Genomic DNA, 13,602 nt, shown 5'->3' on the forward strand with positions numbered 1-13,602 from the left:
TGTGACCTCTAACGCGGTTGGCCTGTTTCCCTAGCTTTGTCTCTTATCGATGCCCTCTTGCCTCTTTGTTCTCCTCTCCAGCCTTTCAGTGCCGTGAACTTTTCCCTAACTCCTTTCTGCCCAGATCATCTTGTGGTTGGCCCTACTGCAGGTGCCTAGTAATTCTTACTTCCATGGTGGCGGAGCTGAGGGAGCAGGTTATAGGCAAGCAGACCAGCAGCCGAGAGCTTACATCTGGAACCACAGACAAAAAACCAAGTGTCCTCACCCGAAATGGGGCAAGTCTTTTGAAACCTCACAGCCCACCCGCCTGACATACTTTCTCTAACAAAGCCACACTTCCTAAACTTTCCTAAACAGCCACCAACTTGAGACCAAGTATTCCAGTATTCTAGACCATTGGGCATAGACATCTCCTTCAGCCACCGCAAATGGTAAGATACCATATCTGGATCTGCATGTACATTAAAACCCACTTTCTGTGGGGTACTAGCTCAATATAGCCACATAATTAACTTATTATTTAATTGATTCTTTGAAGGTTTCACACATATGTACAATGTATCTTGGTCCTATCCATTCCCAACTCTCCCATGGACCTTCCCAATGTATGTCCCTCCCACCTTCATCATCTCCCCTTCTTCCTCTTCCTCTTCCTCCTCCTTTCCCTTCTCTTTTTATAGCACTTAACTAGCACTTTCTGCCTTATTCTGTATTTGTGGACATCACCAAAGATTTCCACCGACAACAAAAGTTCTGTTGGCCGGTACTGGCCTAGATAGAAGAAACCTGAGGGGGTTGCCTTTGGGCCAAGTTAGTTTGTTAGTGGTAGAGTCGGACAGCAGACCTGACTCTTTGTGCTACACCAGGTAGCCTGGTTAGGGTTTCTGTTGCTGTGATAAACACCAGGACCAGCTGGTGTGGAGGAAAGGGCTTATTTCTTTATTCAACTCTCAGGTCACACTCCATGGCTGAAGGAAGTCCTACCTGGAGGTAGGAGCTGAAGCAGAGGCCAGAGAGGAGGCTTGCCCTTGTGGCTTGCTCAGCTCAGCCTGCTTTTTTATACAACCCAAACCAGCTGCTCAGGATGCCTACAGTGAGCTGGACCCACTAGCCTCAATCACTAATCAAGACAGTGGCCCACACACAGACTTACCTGCAGGCCACTCTAATGGGGTGTTTTCTCAGTTGAGGGTCCTTCTTTCCAGAAATGTCTGGATTTGTGTCAGGCTGACCAAAAACCAGCAGTGCGCCAGGTTCCTATTGCAGCTGGGAAGTTTAGTGGCTTAGATTGGACTGTCTTACCATGTTTTTTAAAATAAGAGCTTCTTTAGATGGTATAATATTTTATAAAAATTGAAACCAACATTGGTTAGGTTTAGAATGAAAAAAGTTAATTTTTATTTGTGTGTGCATTCATATATGCTGTAACATGTGTGCACATGTGTGCCTCCAGAGGCCAGAAAATGACATTGGGTCCCCTGGAGCTGGGTTGCAGGCAATTCGAGCTGCCTGCATGGGTGTGGGACTGCATGTGTTCTCTGCAGGCGCATGCAGTGCTCTTAGCACAGCTACCTCTGCAGCCCTGGATGAAAACATTTTTAAGAAATGGTGTTCGGCCTGTCACTCGCAATAAGCATGCTATTTCTTTTTCTTCTCTTTCAGAATGAAAAGAAAGTTTTACTCCTGGGAAGAATGCATGAACCTTCGAGAAGTTAAGGTATTTATGAATTTACCAGGGAATAGTTCTGTTTGGCTGCTTAGCACAGCTGTATTCATGGCTAGATTTAGAGTTGCAGTAGTCATCCATTTGCATTTTTTCGTTAATGCTATGAAAGAGAAAGGATCTGATACAGCTGGTATCCGAAAGTGGAAAATCACTGCATTACTTAATGAATGTATTATTACTAGAATACTTTTGTCGTTGATGGATTTCTTCAACAGTATCTTTGAGTAAGTGTTGATTTGGTGGACTGTTGCCTCCATAGGTGTCATCCCTATCCACTGAGGCACAGGAAGATCTGTCTCCCTCTAGCTTGTTTTTCCTGGGTACAAAGCAGTGACTCTTGCGTTTCTTTGCACTCTGTTGCAGTGTGTGATGGATCCTTTGCCTAACATAGCGCTTTGTCAGCGTTGCATAGCGTGTGTCTTCACTGGTTTTGTTCCTTTCCTTCTCTTTCTTTTTTCCAGACGAAGTGTGCCTATGTAGCCCAGGTTGGCTTTGAGCTAGAAATCCTCCTTAGCTCTGCAGCTTCCCAGCTGCTTTGATTTACAGGCTCCACCATGCCTGGTTTTTTTGTTTTTCTGTCCAGTGCTGGTGCGCAATCCCAGGACCTCGTGCCTACTTGGCGGATGCTCTAGAGCAGAGGTCCAACCCAGCCCTTGACCTTTACTTTTGTTCCCTTTTCTTTCTCTCCTTCCTTTCTCCTCTCCATTCTGCTTTAGTCCTCCTGGAACATCTCCACAGGTAGACTGACCACTAGGCTTTTCCTTGTGCGCTGGAGGGAGATTCATCCATTGTTAGGCCTCTCACTCACCGCTGTTTGAAAAGCCCAGTTGGATATGAAACCAGCCCTTTAGTACAGTCTAGAGCAGGGACACACATACTTTGTTCATAAAGGGCAAGGTCATAACTCTTTTAGACTCCATAAACCAAAAAATATTGTTTGTGTATGTAACAAGTGGAAAATATTCTGTCAGGTATGATGGTGCATGACTTTAATACCAGCACTTAGGAAGCCGAGGCAGGTGGCTCTCGGAGTTCAAGGCCAGCCTGGTCTTTGTAGTGAGCTGCAGGCCAGTCAAACCTACATGGTAAGACCTTGTTTTGTTTTGTTTTTTAAAGTAGAAGAAGAGCAGCCAGGCATGGTGGCACACAGTTTTAAACTCAGAACTCGGTAGGCAAAGGCAGGTATATCTCTGTGAGTTTGAGAACAGCCTGGTCTACATAACACATTCCAGGACAGCTAGAGAGATTCTGTCTCAAACACACACACACACACACACACACACAAAGAAAAACAAAGAAGAAAAAATTATAGCATATAAAAATAATAATTGAATATAATATTATTGCAAGTCTTTCAGTGGGAAAAATAGTATGTATTTGATGGGAGACTGTAACATTAAGCTTAACTAGGCCTGGCAGTCGTAGTGCATGTCTTTAATTCCAGGATTCGGGAGGCAGAGGTGGGCGGATCTCTGTGAGTTCGAGGCCAGCCTGGTCTACAAGAGCTAGCTCCAGGACAGGCTCCAAAGCTACAGAGAAACCCTGTCTCGAACTCCCCCTCCTCCCAAAAAAAAAAACTCATTAAGCTTAATTAAGGTTCAAGATGTTCAGGGCTAGAGAGATGGCTAAGAAACTAAAAACACTTGCGCTTATGGAGGGCCCAGTTTGGTTCCCTTCCCAGCACACACATGGATGGCTCAGAACTGCAGCAGTTCTCGGGGCTCCAACACACATAAAATAAAGTACAAAAAGAATCATAAGAGTAGTATTCTCTGTCATGAAAGTGATTATAAATACTCATCTGTAGAATCCGCTTCTAGCTCTCGGACCCTCCAAGAACAGGTAGTGGGCAGATTTCACCAGTGACTCCAGTAATATGCTAATCTCTTCCTCAGAGAGTAAAAGCTCTGGGATCCCAAAGCATCACGGGTAAAGAGCAAAGCATGACCCTCGGCACTCTGTTGATGACATGAAGCTTTGTGGGTGCCCTCGGTTTGGATGGTAAACTTTCACTTTTCTGTACAACTGACTATACGTGACTCTTCCGGAAATGCACACCCTGCCAGCTGGCTGTACATTGGCTCTCCCAGAAATGCACACCCTGCCTACTGACTGTACGTTGGCTCTCCTGGAAATGCACACCCTGCCTACTGACTGTACGTTGGCTCTCCTAGAAATGCACACCCTGCCAACTGACTGTACATTGACTTTGTCAGAAATGCACACCCTGTACATTGACTATCCCAGAAATGCACACCCTGCCTGCCTACCTTTGTTGATACTCATACAAATTCAGCTTCAGGGACAAAGGGCTTATTTTGGTTCACAGGTTGAGGAGATGCACAGTGTACTAGTATCATCAAGATACTAGTATACAGCAAGAGTGATGCCATTGTTCTGTATCAAATCTGTATCAGGAGGAGGAGCAATAAATGCTGGTATTAGCTTGCCTTTTCTCTTCCTTCTCTTTGTTGATACAAAATCTCATGTAATCAGGTTGGCCTCAAGTCCACTATGTAGTCATGACTGGCCATGAACTCCTGGTTCTTTTTGCCTTCAGCTCCCAAATACTGGCATTATAGGTATCCATCATCAAGCCTGCCTTCCTCTTTCCCCTTTTTATTCTGTTCAGGACCTCAAGCCTGGTGTTGCCCACACTCAGAGTGGGTCTTCCTTCTCAAGCTAAGTGTTTCTGGAAGCTCCCTCAAAGTCATGCCTAGAGGTGTGTCTCTCTTAAGTGATTGTAAGTCCCATCAAGTTGATAGTGAGGATTAACTATCATGTGCTTTTGTCTCTACCTTACCTTTGACCTTTAATATGTCTTCTTTATTTGTTACATTCATTATTTGCTTGATTTTGAGACAGGGTCTCACTGTGTAATTCAGACTGGCCTTGGTCTTAGAGAGATCCACCTGCCTCTGCCAACCAATTGCTATATGATCAAAGGCGTGCAACACATGCCACCGAGCCAAGCCATGTATTACATGCATTTTAAATTCATATGCTATGCTCCCAGCTGGGCTGCTGGCCTCTGAGAATCAGACACCGCCTTACACCAGGCTTATTCTTAGGGTATAATACATTATAGTTTTAACAGGGAGGAAAGTGTTGACCAATTCCTGAAGGGGTCAAAATTGATACTATTGGTTCATCTGTGGCGTATGTCCCTGTGGGAACTATTGGTTCATTTTAGGTCACTACTGATGCTTATCTGCTCTTACACAAGTGGTTTGTCTCTACTCCTTCAGGAACTTTTCTATGACCACATAAGATGCTTCTTTCTGGAAATCTTTGTAAAGTGAATACTGTAAAATTCTATGAACTCTACAGATTAGATGGACAGAAAATGTATCTTGCTCAATAGCCTCACTAAAATTGGAGCTCGAAGCTGCTCCTAGGCCTCGGCCTGTCAGTCATGTTTCAGACAGACCACAGCCTGAGGGCCGAACCTGGGCTTCATCCACTACCTGTGTTTCCTCTCTCTTCTGAGCTGCGTGGATCGAGGTCTGATATTTGGATCCTTCGGGATTTGGATGTTCACTTTAACTCTTCCTTCTGCACACATTCTGTTTGTCTTATTAAAAGGATGTTCTTTTTAATGAAAAGATAAGAGAACCTTCTATAATTTGTCATTATTGACTTCATTGCCCTGTAGGGGCAAAGACTTTTTAAGGTTCAAATTCTGATCATCCAGGTAGCCCTCCCAATGACTGGGTGTCTCTAGATACTGATTGCTGGTCACTAACAGGACAGCGCTTTTGTTCATCGTTAGCAGGTGGTGTTTATGGAAAGTCGTATGTACAGGGCTACACTCAAATGGCCTTAGAAAACTACATGTGTACGAGGAGTAATCAGAAGTATCATCTTCTGAATCATGTCCATGTTTCTCGGCTTCTGCCTGACTCTCTCACCTTTGTTACCGATGTCTTCATCCCCCTCCCCACGTCCCTACCCTACTCCTGCCCCAGTAATTAGAACTCACAGTTGCAGGCAATGTTATGTGAAGCCACAAGAGCTCAAATAAAAGGATAACAAAGATTTATTAAGGGACATTTACTAATAAAAACAAGGTAGAGAACCACCACAGTCTTCCGTTCTGCCCTGGGGCCAATGGATTCAGCAATCCAGTCTCCAGCCAACACATAGGAAAGCGAGAGAGCCCCCTCCTTTTCCTTTTAAGAGAAGGTATCCACACACAGAAGCCACACCCTAAGACCAGTACCCCAAAACTATTGGCGGAATGAATTCCCACAACACACATTGTAAGAAGGAGCATTTTGTCTCAGGCACATGAGGCTGAAGAAAGTCTAGAGAATCAGGCTATCAGCCTCAGTCCTTTGAGGCATTTCCTGTTGACCGAGTCTGCAGGCTGCTGTCTGGACCCTTAACCGGCTGCATCCTCCAGCACTGGAAGATTTAAAGCCGTGGCTTTCTTTATTGGTTCCCCTCTAGCCTCTTTCACAGCCTGAATTCCATGATCTGGAGGGAGGGAGCCTAAAATAGCCTGGGCCTATTGCCACAAAAATAGTCCTGCCCTACTGCTCCAGGCTGGGTGCAGCCAGGGATACCAGCTAGTGATCATATGCCTACCCTCTAGTCAATTCATCAAAGTCATGTTTCTAGATAAAGTTATGTTGACTTCAGAGAAGTACTGTTTACTAAGTTGTCAATCAGATGTAATTCATGCCATGTTTGCGTTCTCAAATAGAAATCCCTTTCTAATTGTGCTTAGGGCGGCTTTCCCTGTTAGAGACACTTGTTTTCTGATTTTGTTTGTTTCTCTTTCTCGCCTGTTTCAGTCTTTAAAGAAGCTCAATCACGCCAACATTGTAAAGCTGAAAGAAGTCATCAGGGAAAACGATCATCTCTATTTCATCTTCGAGTACATGAAGGAAAACCTTTACCAGCTCATTAAAGAACGGTGTGCCTTAGTCATGACCTTACTTTTTAACCAAGTGTCTTTGAGATTTATTTTTATTCTTTTTAATTATACGTGTAGGCATGCATATGTGTGTGAGTGCCCACCAAGGCCAGAGGTGTCAGCTCCCCACTAGTGCTGGAGTTACAGCGAGCCACTCCAGTATGGGTGCTGGGAATTGAACTCTCAAGGGTCCTCTGTGAGAGCAATATGTGTTCTTAACCTCTGAGCCGTCTTTCCAGTCTCATAGTCAGAACATTCTTATGAATTAATATTGCAAAGGCGATGTATTTTTTGCTTCGCTTACTTCACTTTTCTAGGTCTTTCTGTAGTCCTTCAACAGCCATGCCTGTGGATTTCATGACAATCTGCCAGCTAGGTGAAGGATCCAACCACATTCCCGTGCCCGGGAGCCTTGAGACAACTCCCAGGAAGCAGCTTGCAATATAGAAATTCATTTTGTATTGTTGTTGTTTTGTTTTGTTTTGAGAAAGTTTCCTTCTTAGGCTGGCCTGAAACTCAAGATTCTTCTATGTGAACCTTCTGAGTTCTGAGATTACAGGTGTGGGCACCATGTCTAGCTTATTTTTAAACACAGTGTTACAGTTTTATTTATTATTGTAAAAGTTTATTCTTTTTTATAATAGAGCTTAATAGAATTGGTGTTTATCACTTAGCTTCACTGTATCAAAAAGAGATTATTTTTCTCTGCTGTTTATCATCAAAGGATCTGATAAAAATTTCTTAATTTCATACTATATAATAGAGTAGTTTCCTTTTACTACAGAAACTCAGCCTTTTAACTTTGTTTTCTTCTGGCCCATACAGAAATAAGTTGTTTCCAGAGTCTGCTATACGGAATATAATGTATCAGATATTGCAAGGACTGGCATTCATTCATAAACACGGTAAGATACTTGCAATATTGTGTTTCTGAATAGCAGTGAAATGTCATCAGGTGGATAACACAGGAAGTATTAATGGCTGTAGAGCTGACAAGCTGACAATGGCTTTCGGAGGATGTTCCCTCGGGATTTTGATTTCTGAATTTGCTTGTGTGTGTGTGTGTGTGTGTGTGTGTGTGTGTGTGTGTGTGTGTGTGTGTTCTTCAGTTTTAGCACTGAGCTTGTTAGTTATATATAGATCTAGAAATTATTTCCCACCATTTTCTGATGTATCAACAAGAGACCTCAGGTCAGAATTCTGAAGTAATCATGTGTTGTGTGAAGCCCACAGTAGACCTCAGATCAGAATTCTGAGGTAGTCATGTGTTGTGCATAGCCCACACTAGCATCTCTGCACTGTGCTGCTCATTTTCCTATATCATTTATATTCCAGAGTGTCCTAAAATTTTATACAATATAGAAAAGCAAAATAAATTAAAACTTAGCCAACTGAAGAAGGGGCAAAAGCAAAACAAGACAGGAAGACAAAGCCACTCTTTCTTTCTTCCCTTCTTTATTTGTTTTCTTTTTCTTTTCCTTTCTTTTGTTTTTTGGTTTTTTCTTTTTCTTTATTTCATTTTTTAGGGAAATCAAGCATTTATTCTTGCTCACGGTTTAAGAGGGAAGATGGCTGAGTGTGGTGGCACAGTCCTTCTATCCCAGCACTCGGAGGCAAAGGCAGGCAGAGCTCTGTGAGTTTGAGACCAGCCTGGTCTACATAGCAAGTTTGAGGCCAGCCAAGGTTACATAGTAAGACCCTGCCTGAAGAAAAATAAAAAGAAAGGATATAGTCCACTAGGGTGGGAATGGTAGTAGGAATGTAAAGTGATCAGTCATATTATGCCCAATTCTTTTTTTTTACTTATTATTTTAAAATGTTTTCATATAATATATTTTGATCATATTCTTTCCCCTCCCCCAAGTCCTTCTATATCCTCCTCACCTCCCTACCCACCCAATTTCTTTTTGGGGGGGGGGGGTTTCGAGACAGCCTACCCACCCAATTTTATGTTCTTTTTCTTTCTCAAAAAAAGTCAACTATTACTAAATTACAACCAAAAAAAAGCACACACAAAAATGTGGAATCTGTTTTGCATTGTCCACCTGCACCTCAACAATAGGCTGGAGTTGGAGTGTGGTTGATATATCACTCCACTGGAAAAGATTGATTTTCCCTTACTCAGTGAGTGTCATGTAGCTCCTTGATTAAGGAGGGCTGGGTCTTTGTGTCCATTTCTGCTCAGATTTTGTCTGTCATGGATTTGAACAGGTCTTCTGTGTGCAGTCACAGTCTCTGTGCGTTGAAATGGTATGTGTCAGCCCTGTTGCGTCTGAGGATGCTGTTTCTTTAGAGTCATGCCCCACCTCTCACTCTCACAATCCTTCTGCCTCCTCTCTGCATAGACCCCTGAGCCTTGAGGAGAAGGGTTTGATGAAAGACATCCCATTCAGGGCTGAATACTCCAAGGTCTCCCATTGTCTGCACACTGTCCAGTTGTGGGTCTCTGTGTTAGTTGCCATCTATTGCAAGAAGAAGCATTTCCAATGAGGGATGAACCATACACTGATCTAGGTACATGTAGCAATATGTCATTCCAAGTTGTTTTATTGCTATAGTAGTAGGGTCTCCTCTTGGGCCCATGACCTATCTAGTCTTAGTTTCTTGGCCTCATTGTGGTATCAAGTGTGGGTTCCATCTCATAGAACAGGCCTTAAATCTCATTTTTTAAACAGTGGTTGGTTGCTCCCATTACCTTTGTGCCACTATTGCACCAGTGTATTTTGAAGGCAGGTCATGGTTGTAGGTTGCAGGGTTTAAGCTTCTAGTTGACACTAGCTTGATTTCTCCATGTTTGATGGCGTAAGTAAATGGTGACTTCAGCAACAGGGTCTTATACTCTGGTTATGGAGGGTAACCAACAGCATTAGTAATAGCCTATACTGTTTGGAGGATTTGTCCAGTATGCAAGCAAATTTATTTCAGTAGAAGAAGCAGACAACAGATTTGTTTCTGAGCTTGTTATACAATGGAAAATGTGAAATAGAATCAGTTAGAACATGTGTAGTTTTTGATTTAAAACTTGACTAGTTACCAAAAGCAAAACTACTATTTTTTAAATTAATACCTTCGTTTTACATTTATTTATCTAATTTGTGCGTGTGTGTGTGTGTGTGTACACATGCACATACATGTGTCACAGCATGGGTACAGAGGACAGCTGCAGGCGTCTGGCAATAAATCCCCTTCCATCCACCTTCACATGGGTTTTTGAACTCACGTCATCGGGCTTGGAAGCAAGCACTTTCACCTGCTGAGCCATCTTACTGGGCCCAGAATTATTCTTGATACCCTGGCCAGGAAAGCACTTTATTGTGGACCCTTTGCAGGGGATAGTGTGCCACGTGATTTTATACGAACACGTGACAGGCTGCATAGGCCAGTTTTGTCACCTGATCAGAGAAAACATTTCTGCCCTGCCCCAGTGTGACTCACTTCAGGGATGGTGTGGGTATTCCACAGAGAGATTTAGAATGTCCAAAGGGAAGCATACTTGTGTGCCCTCCAGGAAACTCTCTGTTTGTGTTTTTCCTCTTCGCTGAGCTTGTGAAAAGTTAAGCAGCAGTGACTAGAGGCAGTAATCTCCCTGGAGCCTCGCCGGTTCTCACTGCAGATCAGATGAGGCTGGGTGGAAAACTTTCCCATGAATACGTAGCCAAGACATGGACATCTGTGGGAGAAGACAGAAGTGCTCTGAGAAGGTCATTTGAGGTCATCTTAGCATGTAGGCACTGGAAGAAGCCCATACATTCTCAGTCTATGGATGTTGCCACTGTAAACATTGCACAAACAAATGGATTCATTACTCAGTAAGGAGACTGGATTGAACCTTTTTGGCAATTACTAGATTTAGTGTAAATATCTTTTCTCTCTTTTTTTTTTAAATTTTTTTTTGGTTTTCTTTTGAGACAAGGTTTCTCTGTAGCTTTGAAGCCTGTCCTGGAACTCACTCTGTAGACCAGGCTGACCTCGAACTCACAGAGATCCGTCTGCCTCTGCCTCCCAAGTGCTGGGATTAAAGGCGTGCGCCGCCATCACCACCCAGCTGGTGTAATTATCTTTTTTTTTTTTTTTTTGGTTTTTTCGAGACAGGGTTTCTCTGCAGCTTTTAGAGCCTGTCCTGGAGCTAGCTCTTGTAGACCAGGCTGGTCTCGAACTCACAGAGATTTGCCTGCCTCTGCCTCCCGAGTGGTGTAATTATCTTGAGCTAACAATTTAGCACCCTTCAAGAGTCCTTTGGAGCTCTGTACTACCATTACTTTCAGGCCTTACACATTGAGAGTGTGTGTGCAAAGACTGCAGAGGAAGATTCAGCTGTGGAGGTGTAGTGGGGAGCAGCGGGCTGTGTTCCTGCCGCCCAGCTCACGGCCGCCTGGCTAGCTTATGCCCCAAAATAACGACACACAAACTGTATTCATTTAAATATTGCCTGTCCCATTAGTTTCAGCCTCTTATTAGCTAACTCTCATATCTTGCTTAACCCATTTCTAATAATCTGTGTAGCACCACAAGGTGGTGTCTTACCGGGAAAGATTCAGCATGTCTGACCTGGCGGCTGGCTCCATGGCGACTGACCCAGAGAGGAGAGGCATGGCGATTGCCTCACTTCCCTCTTCCTCCCAGCATTCTGTTCTGTCTACTCCACCCACCTAAGGGCTGGCCTATCAAATGGCCAAGGCAGTTTCTTTATTAACCAATGAAATCAACACAAAACAGAAGACCCTCCCACATCATGGAGGCAGTTAGGCTGTGCTCACAGCCTCACTACCCTGGCCATCCCCAGAGGTGATGGCGGACATTTTTCCAAACAGCTGTACGCCCAGTTCTGATTGGAGCTAACTTCATCCATTACCTTTCTCACTTTCTCATCCACTTCACAGGTAGAAAGAACAGATAGTAACTATGGCTTTCAAAGAAGAGGCAACTGCATCTCTGAGAGGCTTAAAGCTCTGCAGAGATCTCACTGCAGCCGTGGCTTAGTGGAGGAGTGCAACCCTCCACTGTTGGGGAGGCTTAGAGGAAGCAGATGGTAATGGTGGTAATGGAGTAGACACTAAAGTCTCAAGTCCTGGCTCCTTTTGTTTGTTTGTTTGTTACATTGTTTTTAAATATATAAAACAAGGGTCTGGGGCCAGAGAAATGCTCAGTGGGTAAGAGCACTTACCACCAAGCCTGGCAAACCGAGTTCATTTTCTTTTTTTTTTTTTTTTTTTTTTTTTTTTTTTTTTTTTTTTTTTTTTTTTTTTGGTTTTTCGAGACAGGGTTTCCCTGTAGTCCGAGTTCATTTTCAATGGAGTGAGTTGCCCTCTGACCTCCACACGCATGCCCTGGTAACACCTGTACACATACACGACTAATAAATAAATCTGATTTTGTTTTTAACTTAGAGGGTTTGTGTGTTGATGACTTTGGTTAGTTACGTGCACATGTACCCCTCTCCTGTTGTGACAAAAGGACTATCTGACACACTTCATAGAGCTGTCTAGTGGTTCCAGCCCTTCCCCATAGCTCGTTCTCACAGTGAGAAGGTACAGTCTGCCCCTGGGGAGTCTACTCCTCGGAGAGGGAAGCACAGCACAGCATGTAGTTGCTATGGCCATAGTTCATGTCACTGAGTATTTTACCCCCATGGGGCAAGAGCACATGGCCGTACTTGATACTGTCTGAACAATGCCAAAGCACATGTCCTTGCAGGAATATAATACAAATTGTGTATCTCCCCCTGACCTTACCCCTTATGACTTTCCAGAGCCCGCTTCCCCATCAGGTGCTGAAAATGCATTTGGTGGTTTAGAGGGTGGTGTTTTGCCCTGGAGGGGATGCTGTGTCTCTGAGCCTCCCCACTGTCTTAAGCCTGTGACCTTGGCACAGCCCTCTCTACCCACCTGCCGCCGCTCCTGTGGCCTACTTTTTCTCTCGATGTGAGCACTATAGGTTTAGATTCAAGGAAGGGTGGGAGGAAAAGAGAATGAAAATTATCTGAAATCACCTTTACAGCAGGAAGATGTGCTATGTGAATCATATTTAATTACTCTTTAATCATTTCCTCTTATTTAATCAGTATCATCAGTAATAAAACATGGACAAGGGAAAGTCTTCTGAGCCTTCCTTGGTTTTCCTTTCTTCCTTGAAGTTATTCATGAAAATCTTCTGTCAGAATGGAAGAGGAAACTCTTCTGTTGCTGAGCAGGCAGGTGGAATCCTGAACTTAAATGAAGGGTCTTTTTTCTGCGTTCGGAAGGCATTTGAACAGGAAGGTTCTTACTGTGGCAGAACTCTGCTGTCACATGATGTCTAATGGCACAGTTAGGATTCCCATTGTCAAGTCAGGAGGCAGAAGGGGGCTTATGGGCCACACTGCACACCTCAGCAGAGCACAGACCTAGGCAGGAATCGGAGCAGAGTTCTAGTGCCACCCCCTCACAAGTGGCACTTGTCACTAGCCTCACAAGCTTTAATTCTTATCTGTAAAAAATGATAGCACATACACAAGCCCACGTTGACGGTTTGGGGGAGGTTGCCAGAGAGAACTTTCTGTTAGCCATTCACATGACGGGCTCTTGCAAGGGACTCATGTGTGGACACTACCCTCTAAAAGCTTTATGGATGCAGTGTGTTTCATCCTGCAAAATAAGCCTGTGAGCTATGCTAGGCTCTATTTCACCCATGAGGAAACTCAGGCACCAGAGGGTTAAATGACTAGGCGTTCCTGCTGGTCTACACATTCACATCCTAAGCTGCATTGTCTCTTTAAATGGAAATAGTCATGTTTCACTGAAACAGATGACGTATGAAAAGAACCTACTTAGAGGAATAAGTGAGGGGTCTGATTCCTCATCCCCCTTTTGATTCATGTGCATGTTCTCTGTGAAACTAGAATTAAGACGAGTAAGCCATGAGGGAAAGGATGAAGCCTTCTGTCGGGGGAGGGTGCTGGGTGCGCAGAAGAGCG

At 43.8% G+C, this 13,602-nt stretch overlaps 1 protein-coding gene across 5 annotated transcripts in view; it reads left to right on the plus strand.

Annotated features, from left to right (window-relative positions):
• Cilk1 (ciliogenesis associated kinase 1) overlaps positions 1-13,602 on the plus strand; it is a 64,449-nt gene that overhangs the window by 26,249 nt on the left and 24,598 nt on the right. For all 5 annotated transcript variants that reach the window (XM_038321794.1, XM_038321793.1, XM_038321797.1 and 2 more), the window contains 3 exons: positions 1,666-1,720; positions 6,529-6,650; positions 7,476-7,555. In XM_038321794.1, coding sequence (XP_038177722.1) covers positions 1,666-1,720; positions 6,529-6,650; positions 7,476-7,555 — 257 coding nt within the window. The remainder of the gene's footprint in view (positions 1-1,665; positions 1,721-6,528; positions 6,651-7,475; positions 7,556-13,602) is intronic.

The sequence above is a fragment of the Arvicola amphibius genome, chromosome 3 (assembly GCF_903992535.2).
Source record: "Arvicola amphibius chromosome 3, mArvAmp1.2, whole genome shotgun sequence".
Classification (NCBI taxonomy): domain Eukaryota; kingdom Metazoa; phylum Chordata; class Mammalia; order Rodentia; family Cricetidae; genus Arvicola; species Arvicola amphibius.